We start from the raw sequence: 12958 nt of genomic DNA on the forward strand, positions 1-12958 counted from the left end.
CCAAACTCGCACGGCTGCTTGTGATGCACCTTTCGAGTGCATTTGGCATGTGTTTGTTTTTATATTCAGCTGTTCCTTCTACATTTCTTTTGAAGTCATATTGCCATGTCATGCGATGTATGTGCTGTTTTGAAATGAAAGTCTAAAATGTGATTTCACCTGCTAAACCAGTCCCGTTTCACTGTGGTTGTTGCTGAGGCAGGAAGTTCAGGATGTGGAAGATAAAAGGCTACAATGGCCAATGGGCTGACAGAAGCAAGGTGCGCTGGGTTTAATTACTGAAAAGACTGTAGCAGCAGAATTAGCAGATTCCCCCCCTCCAGGTCTCCGAGCAGGTCAATTAGCACCCAGCAAAGCTGTGAAATACGCCTCCCTCCATCTGCATCTGGCAACGATTACACCTTGCTATTATGTGAGAGGACTTTGTGAAAGCCGTGTTCAGTCTCACACATGGCGAAGCCCCCCTTTCTGTGTGTGCAGTGTGTGTTTGTACAAATTCGCAAATCTATGAGTGTGCAGGCTAAGTGTGAGCTGTAGCTGTGTGTGTGTGTGTGCAGCATGTTTGCGGGTGGGCTTCTCTGTGTGTGTGTGTGGATAGTCGTATACCATGCCTTAAAGCAGTTATAATGACAGGATTGTTGTTTCTGTGGACTGTAGAATTAGAAAGACGTTTGAATAAGTAGAAATGGCTCTTATTATATTAAAGAGACATATTGTAGCAGTTGATTTTTTCCTCAAAGTTCACTGATCTGCAGAACTGCCTGTTTCCTGTAAGACTCCAAGTGTAAATGGCTTTATCAATGGCTTTGCATGTGAAGATACTGTACCTGCCGCAGTTAACGTTTATCAGACAGGTGCTGAATATTGAAGCCGTGTTGATATGTACAGTTTGGATACAGGCCGTTTTGTTTGTGGTATGAAATATTCTTCTGATTTTAATGCACTTTGTGACTTTTTTTTTTTTTTCCCACAAATTAATCATTTGAAAGTTTTAAACTGCTTCAGGTAACTTTAGGTAATTTATAATATATATTGCTCTATTAAAATAAAATAAAAATAAAGAAACATAATAAAATCCAAAAGATGAAAAGATAAAAATTAAACAACATAATCAAGTATAATATAAAATAAAAATAAAGAAAAATAAGTTATTGATCAAATGAAATAAAAAAGAAAAGTAAAAAATACAATAAAAAAAAAGACTAAAAAACATAGAACGAAATTCTAAAATAATCAAATAAATAAGATAAACGAAAAAATGAAGCAACATAAAATATAAAATAAAAATACAATAATAAAATAAGGAAACATAAGGTATTGATAAAATAAATTAAAAAATTATGTCAAAAGTTAAGTAATGGTAAAATAAAATTCAAAAATACAAAAATAAATAAGATAAAATAAAATAAAAAAAATCGAATGGGGCAACATAAAATATAACAAACAAAAAAATCAATAAAAAATAAAATAATTTAATAAAAATTAAATATTGCTAAAATAAAAATGTGTGTGAATTTTATGTAAACATGTATAAATATACATACATATATATATTTATTATTATTATTATTAATATTATTTTGTATATTTATACATGTTTACATAAAAATTTATGTATTTTCAATAGATTGAAAGATGAATTAATGCATTACTGCATGTGTAAATAACAAAAAAAAATACTGAGGATATTTATTTTTATATATATATTATATTATTTTTTATTTTATTTTTTTTTAATATATATTTTAATATATATTTTATTGCATATATTTTTTTATGTTTGTTAACAAAAATTTGTGTATTTTTGATAAATAGATTGAAAGATGAATACATAGTGCATGTGAAAAATATATATATATATATATATATATATGCTTTAAAAATTGATTTTATTTTTATAGCTATTCACTGAAAATCATTTTATGTAGAATCTATTTTTCTCAGACATTGCTAGTAAATTTTTGAAGTGATTGCTGATGAAATTTTCAATTAGAAAGACATCAATAGCATTTTCTCATAAAACATACTTCCAATAACCTTTATTTACAATTTCAAAAGAATAATTTGTTTTAACATAACAACCAAGCTATAGTATAGTCGTATATCAAGATGCTCATCCAAGTAGCTTTGTGAATGTTAAAGTGCATGTATTTGTGCTTTTTTTTTTACTGCCTTGAGATGTGTTAGATAAGGTGTGGACACGTTTCTCTATACGTGCAGGTGTATGCTTGTTTTCTCCTGCTTGTCACCATGGGAACCATTTAGTAGAGTCACTCCACTTCCTTCTGTAACTCTCAACTGTCAGTTAGTCATTCTGGAGGGGAGCTCCAGACCACAGGTGCCTCTCCACCTCTACCCACAGTCAAGCTGTGCTAGTTGGCGTAGCGATCCGGCAGCACTGGTTCAGCTCAAATTTAGTGGGGGAGAGTCACGGGGGAGATAAAGAAAGTCACGGGCCACAGAGAACCGGCGGAGCGCCACTGACTTCACTCCCCATAGTCCCCGTTCAGCTCTTCAGCATGTGTGTTTTTTTGCGTCAGCGCTAACGCTCTGCGGAGGACCACGCTCGGAGGATGTGTAATTTGCATTTCAGTGAAGCAATCAAGCATGGCCGTCATTTGCATGAGGCTAATTAGGCACGTGACAAAAGCCCTCTGTTCTCAGGCGATTATCGAAATATCGTGCGGAGGTCTGCCTGGAGCTCTCCACAAGTCTGCTTTTGAGACACCCAACCTGGTTAAAAAGTCTCATGGGTGTGATTTTTTTAAAAGGATTGTTCAACCAAACATGAAAAATCTGGTATTTATTCACTCACCGTTATGTTATTCAAAATCTGTATGACTTAAAGTTTAGTGTTTTCCTCTAGTAAACCTATCAGGCTTCATATTACCACTTTCATTGTGCTTTTTTGTCCTTTTCAAGCATACAGTTGAGGCCAAAAGTTTACATACACCTTGCAGAATCTGCAAAATGTTCATTAATTTACCAAAATAAGAGGGATCATGCAAAATGTATGTTATTGTTTATTTAGTACTGACCTGATAAGATATTTCACATAAAAGACATTAACACATAGTCCACAAGAGAAAATAATAGTTGAATTTATAAAAATGACCCTGTTCAAAAGATTACATATGCTTGATTTTATATACAGTGTTGTTACCTGAATGATGCATAGCTGTTTTTTTTGTTTAGTCATAGTTGTTCATAAGTCTGCTTGTCCTGAACAGTTAAACTGCCTGCTTTTCTTCAGAAAAATCAGTCAGGTCCCACAATTTCTTTGGTTTTTGAACCCTTTGGTGATTTGAACCCCTTTTCATCAATGACTGTATGATTTTGAGATGCATTTTTTCACACCGAGGACAACTGAGGGACTTATATGCAACTATTACAAAAGCTTCAAACAATCACTGATGCTCCAGAAAGAAAAACGATGCATTAAGAGCCGGGGTGTGTAAACTTTTGAACAGAATGAAGATGTGTACATTTTTCTTATTTTGCCTAAATATCTTCTTTTTTTTTTTTTATTCATTTAGTACTGCCATTCAGAAGCTGCCATTCTGTTCAAAAGTTTACACACCCCGGCTGTTAATGCATCGTTTTTCCTTCTGGAGCATCAGTGAGCGTTTGAACCTTCTGTAAGTTGCATATGAGTCCCTCAGTTGTCTTCAGTGTGAAAAGATGCATTTCAAAATCATATGGTCATTACTGGAACAAGTTCAAATACACAAAAATCCCTCTTATTTTGGTAATATAATTAACGTTTAGCAGATTCTGCAAGGTGTGTGTAAACTTTTGACCTCAACTGTAAAAGCCCCAGTGGTCATTCACTTTTTCAGTATAATGAAAAGCGTAAAGACAGTATAATCTTTAAAAAATAAAATCACCACAAAAGAAAGCTTGCCATACAAGTCAGAGTTTCTTTTTTTGTTGAATTGTCTCTTCAGTATTGAATGCTATTCTACCCCGACGGCCTGTAAAAAAGTAACAAGCTTTTAGCTTGATATTACAGGCTTGTTAACTCCTAGTAAATATTTTGGTTGATGTATTACACTTTTGTTTGGCAAGGTTCTTGTTCTAGGTGTAGCGTGTTACTAAATAAGTTACTAAATGCAGTTTGTGTGGGAGATTTAAGGATTAGTTAACTTCCAGAATAAAAATGTCCTGATAATTTACTCAGCCCCTTTCTATATTTAAGATGTTTATGTCTTTCTTTCTTCAGTCAAAAAGAAATTAAGGTTTTTGAAGAAAACATTCCAGGATTTTTCTCCATATAGCAGATTTCAATGGAAATCAATGGGTTGAAGGTCCAAATTACAGTTTCAGTGCAGCTTCAAAAGGCTCCACACGGTTCCGGTCAATGAATAAGGGTCTTATATAGCAAAATGATCTGTCATTTTCTAAAAATAAAAAATAAAAATGTATATACTTTTAACCACAAATGCTCATCAGTAATCACGTTGGAAACGTCATGCGTGGTTTGTTCTTCATCTGTATACTTGGTTCAAAAAAAATCGTTAGACATCGTTGTTTTACTGGTTTGTAAAGGGCATTTGATTTCTTTGCACATTTTCTTTGTAAACTTTGGTACTTCCGCCAACTTCCAACATGACTATGTAAATGCGTCAGCTAGTGCAAGACGAGCATTTGTGGTTAAAAAGTATATACTTTATATATCAGTCATAAGAAAATGACTGATTGTTTCACTAGATAAGACCCTTATTCCTCAGCTGGGATCATGTAGAGCCCTTTGAAGCTGCACTGAAACTGTAATTTAGACCTTCAACCTGCTACTCCCCATTGAAGTCCACTATATGGAGAAAAATCCTGTTTGTTTTCCTCAAAAACCTTAATTTCTTTTCAACTGAAGAAAGAAAGACATAAACATCTTGGATGACATGAAGGTGAGTAAATTATCAGGATTTTTTTTTATTCTGGAAATGAACTAATCCTTTAACAGCAGAGCTCTGTTGCCCTTTTGCAGTGTAGTAATGTTTTATTACCCCACAAAGAGCTGTGAAACAAATATTGCTTTTGTTTTATAATAAGTGTGAAAATCTCAGAGAGAAAAAGGGGAAAGAATTGGCTGTTTATAGTCCATAAGCTGTTGAATTGTAGCGACTTGATTTTTTTTTATTTTTTTTTTTTGTAGAAAGGTGCTGCCACTGTGCTGGGACGTGGTGTGTAGATGGGTATTCGTGGTTATAGCATGCTGCTAGGGTTTTAGGTGGTTTCTATGCTACTACTCTGTGGTTTCTAGTGTGTTGATGAGGTGATCACCTCAATTAAAGTGAAAGCAAAACTAAATTTAGACTAAATACAACATTTAGTGTAATACAAACATGTAAAAAGTAGTGCAGTCAAATCGATTAATTGATAATATATGTGTGTGTACGTTCTTTTTTAAGTAAAGAAGAAAAGACAATCGGTTCATGTGTCAATTGATCTAATAACGCAATACAGTGATCTGTCAAAACAAATTAACATTAAAATTGTGTTTACTGTTTAAATTTCTTAAAAAAAAGACAACATTTCAAAGCTGAGACCTTGTTTCATACCAGAAGTAACCTGCTCTGTCTTGTCTGACAGCATGTCGGTTTTCTCTGCTCCGCAATGTATTTTTCACTGCATGAGAAAACGATGTGTAGTGTGAGAGTGGCATTGTTTGTCAGACATAGCAACAGTAACTAAGTAACGCGGGGTTTTGCGAAGGGTCAATTGCAAGATGAGTTTAAAAACACTAAATATGTAGAGAAAGCTCTCAAAAAAGACAAAAAGCGGAAGAGCGATGCTTCCAAGGCTGCGAAGAGAAGCCGTGTGAATTTGCAGTGACACTGTGAAAGATGGCATGAAAATACTTGTGACACTCTTGTAGCTGAGAAACTTGAGGGAAAACCGTGGGGTGGGTAGAGGATGGGCTTGTCCCAGCAGACAGTCAATCAAGCAGTCCTGCATGCTCAGCTGTAGTTATCTCACACACACACACACGAACTAGAGGGTTGCCTCTGCTGACTCGGCCGCAGTGTAGATGACTGGATGAGCTTTTTTGAACCACAGATCTGCATCTGTCAAACCTCGTATAGCTTCGTGTGCGTGACTCCCTGCCAGCAAGCCCGAATGCTCGACTGGACCGAGTGGCAGAGAGCGACTCATCTTTGTGTGTTTATAAAAGGAAGATCACAGGCGGTTTGTCTTTGCCAGGAAGTCCTCCTACGCTTTCTCCATCGCCTGTATTTACTGACAGGCGACGTGTTGAGTCTGCGCTCATATGTGTTGATTGCTGAAGTTGGTGTTTGTTTTGAGAGACTAGTAGCGCTGAAGCATATAATTGCTCGTTGTTCGTTCTTTAGCACATGAATGAGTCATAATGTGTGTCTCCAGGTGAAGATTATTCAACATCATAATCTTCCCGACATAAAGGTCAGACCTAGATACCCAGAAGTGACAGTTCTCCGGTTTGTGTTTATTAGCCGGACTGTACGGCAAAGAGCAGCTCGTCATTGTGTTTTATATTCTGGGAATTGTAACCGAGGGCAAATATGTGCTTTTATGCCCTTAGACGTGGAAACGGAACCTTTCATTGAGCCCTGACGGTCACAATGTAATGAAGTGAATTATAGTAATAGTAGTTGTGCTGATTAGATTATGTTCCCTTTTGGATTCATCTCACTCAGTGGCTGTTGTAACACTTCCTATGCGTGTTTTCAACATCTTCATTCATCACCGTGTTAATGCCCGCATCATCACACCCTGATGTTTCTTGTGAAGCCTCACAAACCTGCTCTGCCAAGTGTTCAGCTGTCCATTGAAAGCAGAATGTAATGACACTTTTTTTCTTTGCAGGTGTATACAATAACAATTCACGATACTGTGTTGAAATTTACAACAAACAATGCGGTAATACTTTACAAAAAGGTTCATTAGTTAACATTAGTTAACTATGTTAATTAACATCAACTAAGAATGAACAATAGTTAAGCATTTATTAATCTTAGATAATGTTAATTTCAGCATTTATGAATGCAGTGTTAAAATCACAGGTTGTGTTTGTTAACATGCACTGTTAATGTTAATGCACTGTGAACTAACATGAACAAACAATGAACGACTGTATTTTTATCAACTAATATTAACGAAGATTAATAAATGTGACCACAAAACCAGTTGTAAGGAGCACGAGTATATGTGTAGCAATAACCAACAATATATTGTATGGGTCAAAACTGTAGATTTTCGGGCAATATTGCCCTATCCTAACAAACCATACATCAATGAAAAGCTTATTTATTCTGCTTTCAGGTGATGGATACATCTCAATTTCAAAAAATTGACCCTTATGCTTGGTGTAATAAATGTATTTTTTATCATTTGTACATGTTAGTTAATACATTAACTAATGTTAACAAATGACACCTTATTGTAAAGTATTACCAACAGTGCTTTTGGTGCTATTATTTAAATAACTAAAAATTAAAATAGAGATTTTATAAATTTTGTTCTCAAGAATGACCATTTTATTTTGTTTTTTGTCATTCTATTTTAACTATTCTTCACAGATAAATATGGATATATCGGTCAAAACCTTTTTCTGATAAAATAATTTAAAAGCATTTAAAGAAAGTTTTTGTCAGAGCCTTTGTTAGTTGTAATTATGATATTAATTTCATTTTCACCTCAGGCACATATATCGGTTTAAAATATCGGTTATCGGTCAACTTGTTCTGTAATAATCGGTATCAGCATTTTCCTTGAAAAACACATATCGGTCGACCCCTAATATTAATTCATAAGGAAATAATATAATAAGTTATGTTGTTAAATGATACTGCCAAAAACATAGTTTGTTGTCAATTTAAAGTAACTAAACAGTCACTTCTTTACTTTTTAAAAGTAATTAGGTTTTGGTAATTGTTAGAGTAAATATAATGTTAAATATTTATATTTAAAAACTATTTATTTAAATATTTAATAGTTAAATAGCTTTAACTAAATAGTTATTTTATTTAAAAAAAATTAAATACTTATTACCCTAATCATATTAAGTGATGACTCACAAACCATCCAAATAAATAAAAAAATATATATCTAAAATAGATCTTTAAAATGCATTTTGAAATAGAAAATGTCATTATATAATACTGTAAATAAACGAGATTAAAGGGATAGTTCACCCAAAAATGAAAATTCTGTCATTAATTACTCACCCTCATGTCGTTCCAAACCCATAAGACTTTTGTTTATCTTTAGAACAAATTAAGATATTTTTGATGAACTCCGAGAGCTTTCTGACCCTGCATAGACAGCAATGTAACTGACACATTTAAGGCCATGAAAGGTAGTAAGGACATCATTAAAGCAGTCCATGTAATTACTAGAATACTTGTGTGCAAAGAAAAAAATAACGTCTTTATTCAACAATTTCTTCTCTTCCGTGTCAGCGTTAGTCGCAAAAAACTCTCATTTCATAAAAAATATTTTAATTTGTGTTCTGAAGATGAACGAATGACATGAGGGTGAGTAATTAATGACAGAATTTTCATTTTTGGGTGAACAATCCCATCCCTTTAACAATGGAACAATGGAAATAATAAATTTTTATTGTTTTGAAAACACTTGTTTTTAAATGCGGGTCGTTCCACAAAGCTGTAACTAAAGTTAAAATAATACTGGGTTAGGAGTTAAATGAATGGTCCATCATCACATTTTACATCTGTAAGATCTGTGATTTAAAAAAAATAAATGTGCGACTAAAACTGTTGACTTTTTGCTTCAGTTTAGGAGTGGCGCTTTAGACAAATACTAGTCCTCTTCACATTCACCCTCTTCACTTCCCTGTGACCTCCCTCTCCACCAGCTCTGTTTTCAGATGAGTGCTAATACAGCCCATCATTTGGAGCGCTGTTGTATGTGTGAACTTCCTGCTGTTATTTTTGGAATGCTTGTTTCCCTTGACATAACTCTTACTGCAGTTATGTGGTGACAGAGTTGATGCAGAGTGACCTCCATAAGATCATCGTGTCTCCACAGCCCCTGAGCTCTGACCACGTCAAAGTCTTTCTCTACCAGATCCTTCGAGGTGAGACACACATACACGCACATGCACTGAGTTCTTTATTTCAAAATTTTATTTCAAAAGCTTCCACCTCAGAGTTCAGAGACACACATTCTCCACACCGAGTCTTTCTACACCAAATCTCATGGGTAGAGAAATACAGAGACAATCACAAACACCGTTGCTACTATCATATTCTCACCAGAGAAAAAGAGCAGGATGAGACAGACCACTCTTACACATAGTATAAGAATGCAAATGGGAGAACAAGAAACAGTCACCTCTTTGATATTTTGTTTACTGTGGGACAACTGACATGTCTTTAATGGACCAGTTAACCTAATTCCTAATGAAACACATTAAACAAGTGTTTTGATGTGACACAATGCTCTATTACATCTTAGAGTAAAAATGGCAGCATAATGCAAAACTCTGTTTATATGTCAACTGGATTACAATCCAAACCAAACAAGAAACGGTACAGCATAACAGCGCAGTCTCCTTCATATCAATACAGTTTGTGTCCACAAAATGTCTTTAATGGCTGATGGATATGTTGTGTTCACAGGATTGAAGTATCTACATTCAGCTGGCATTTTGCACAGAGACATTAAACCTGGTAACCTGTTGGTCAACAGCAATTGTGTGCTTAAGGTTAGTGAAATGCAAGTCCAACCTTTAATTTGTTGGTGTTTTTTTTTCCTATGTTGAAATTTTGTATTTTCTGGTACTTTTGCTTCAGTGGTTATAAGTAATTGGTAATTTCAGAAATTTACTTTGTAGATGAACTCTTAAGAGAGTTCATTTAAAATCTGTCTGTTTTTCTATTTGTATGGTTTCCACAAGCCATTATAATTCAGCTTTGCCATTACAAAAATTAATTATATTTTAAAATAGTATATTAAAGTAGGAACTGTTTTAAAATTGTTTTAGCTTTTTTTTCCACCATTGCTGTTTCACTGTTTTTAATCAACTAAATATAGACTTAGCAAACATAAGACTTTTTTTTTTTTTAACAGTTAAGTTTTAAATGAAATTTTAGTATTTCAACTTATTTTATTACAATTAGTTGCCAAGGCAACATTTTTAATTGTAAGTTTTTCATCTAATATTGATATTTGTTTTTAAATCTACAGTTTTTTTTTCAGTTAATTAAAATAACACAAAAATAAAAAGGGTTTTTTTTGGTACATATTGAAATTAATACTGTCTATCTATCTATCTATCTATCTATCTATCTATCTATCTATCTATCTATCTATCTATCTGTCTATCTATCTATCTATCTATCTGTCTGTCTGTCTATCTATCAATCTATATCTATCTGTCTGTCTATCTATCTATCTATCTATCTGTCTGTTTATGTCTGTCTATCTGTCTGTCTATCTATCTGTCTATCTATCTATCTATATCATCTGTCTGTCTATCTGTCTATCTATCTGACTATCTTTCTATCTATCTATATCTATCTGTCTGTCTGTCTATCTATCTATCTATCTATCTTTCTATCTGCCTGTCTATCTGTCTGTCTGTCTATCTATCTGTCTGTCTGTCTGTCTATCTGTCTGTCTATCTATCTGTCTGTCTATCTTTCTATCTATCTGTCTGTCTATCTATCTTTCTGTCTATCTATCCTTCTATCTATCTGTCTGTCTGTCTATCTATCTATCTATCTATCTATCTAATCATGTATCTGTAAATTAATATTAAAATTATTATATTTTTAAAAATATATAATCTATCTATCCGTCCATCCATCTCTTTCTCTCTCTATATGTAAGCATGGATATATATACATATATATATATATGGAGATAGAGACATACATCTACAGGTTGTGCATATTAAAATTACAGTTTTTCTCAGTCGCTTTGGTGCATTTCTCAAATCATCCTTAACATTTGCAAAGAAGTATGTGCATTTCTCAAAACAATTCGTACAAACAGCACAACACAATGGATTACCTGCAAAAGTCTGTAACTTACTCAAAATCTTTAGTTCATCTATCAAAAGTAAGTATGCATGTCAATGAACATATCAGTGCCATCAGAATGAAAAGTCCTTGTGTCATTGTTCACAAACAAGATAGTCGAAATGCTTAGTCATGTTGTCAATCTAACAGTGTATTCTATTAGCATTACCTGATGTAAACTATAGCAATTGTTTACATGACAGTTACTGTACTGAAATGCAGAAGGCTGCAATTCTTATGTGTGTCATATATCCACGTACATCGCTAAGACATCTATTTCACGTCTACATTTACATGTGCAAGATTTATTTTTTAGAGTGTTTGCTCATCTGCACGTTTCCTACCAGGTGTCAAATAGACTTTTATTAGATGTCTTTACTGTAAGATGTTTATGATTTAGAGTGTATTTAAAAGTGACATCTTACAGATGTCTGTCAGATGTTTGTACATGACAGATGCACAAAAGCGAAAATACAAAATTAGAAAGGCAAACACAGGAATCACCCCTTAGGCAGAACTTCGCTTTTGCATGCAGCACTGTATGAGGAATTTCAGAGAACTGGTTTGTTATTGTTTAATCTACATTCCCTTATTAGTGAAAGTCAAGATTCACCTGCACAATGCATGGCAAATTTATAAATAGACTAACAGGAATGTGTAGAAAATATACTTGACAGTTTATGACAACTATATCAGCCATTTTGCATTTAATGACTTATACGATGAACTAATGACTAGATGTTTTGAGGGGTAAGACTATTGCACAGAGAACTATATAATACATTTTGAGCAACATGACACTAGCAACTGATAATGTAGGAAAACGCAGACAAATGTACAAAAACCATTGCATGAATGTACCAAAGCAATCGCAACTTGTTCAAATAAATGAGAAAATGCTATTATGATGTGCACAAGTGACTAGATGATGTGGAGGTTGAACAAGAAGTTTTGAGAATTTCATTTCTAATCTGAGAAATGCAAAGTGACTGAGAAAAACTGTAATACTTATGGTTATCTATCTATCTATCTATCTATCTATCTATTTGTGTAGATATATTATATATATGTATGTATGTATATGTGCGATTTTTGCCTGTTTAAGCTGTATTGTACTGGCTTCTTTTGTCTCTGTGCTCTCCTGCTATTTTAGCATTATATACTCTGGCCTATGGGCCTTGAATTCTGTCTTTATAACTGCTTTTATCGAGGAGTAAGGACGTTTCATATCTGTATGGCCAGGCCAGGTCTACAGCGCCAGCGTACACACACTAACACACAATCTCTGGCTCCAGGGGGTCAGGGCCCCTTTGGGATTGATTCATCTGCTCAGTTCCTGACATAAATCTTCATTTTGGATCCCATAGAGAGAGCCCAGCTGCAAAAGAGAAAGCAAGGTTGATATGGGAGATATAGAAAGAGAGAGAGATAAAGAAAAAGAAAAAGAGAAATTCTCCATGTATGTGCGTGCAGACTTCACCCAGCAGCGTGAGCAATGTGCTGGAGGGGAGAGCGGGAATAGATTGTGCTATTGGACCACAGAGAGCGAATCATTTAGCATGCACTGCTTCATTTAGCCCTTAATCCCCATTTCCGAAAAAGAAGAATGTTCCCTCATTTAGCTGTGACGTGCCAGACCTTATCTTATAGCCATGTTCTGCAATCAAACACGCTCGAGTCTGATCTAGGTTCATATTTGATTTATTTTATATCCTTAACATGAGACTTTTGAATATGCAACTAATTGAAAACACCCCTAACCGTATTACATTTAAATACTTACCACAAAAACATTACACAGACTTTTCATGAGCTGTTAAATCCAAATTTCAAATTTATCTGTGTATTCGAGATATTATAATTGTAATTTTTGGTACCCTGTTAAAATGAAATGAAATAAAATAAGATACATTTAAATAAAATGGAATAAAAAA

General features: G+C 34.0%; 1 protein-coding gene across 1 annotated transcript in view; it reads left to right on the top strand.

Annotated features, from left to right (window-relative positions):
* The window catches only part of nlk2 (nemo-like kinase, type 2), a 105243-nt gene that overhangs the window by 59955 nt on the left and 32330 nt on the right, over window positions 1-12958 (top strand). The window contains 2 exon segments of the mRNA XM_051128503.1: window positions 8970-9076; window positions 9621-9706. Of these exon segments, the coding sequence (XP_050984460.1) occupies window positions 8970-9076; window positions 9621-9706 (193 nt within the window).

Source organism: Labeo rohita, chromosome 15 (assembly GCF_022985175.1).
Source record: "Labeo rohita strain BAU-BD-2019 chromosome 15, IGBB_LRoh.1.0, whole genome shotgun sequence".
Lineage (NCBI taxonomy): Eukaryota > Metazoa > Chordata > Actinopteri > Cypriniformes > Cyprinidae > Labeo > Labeo rohita.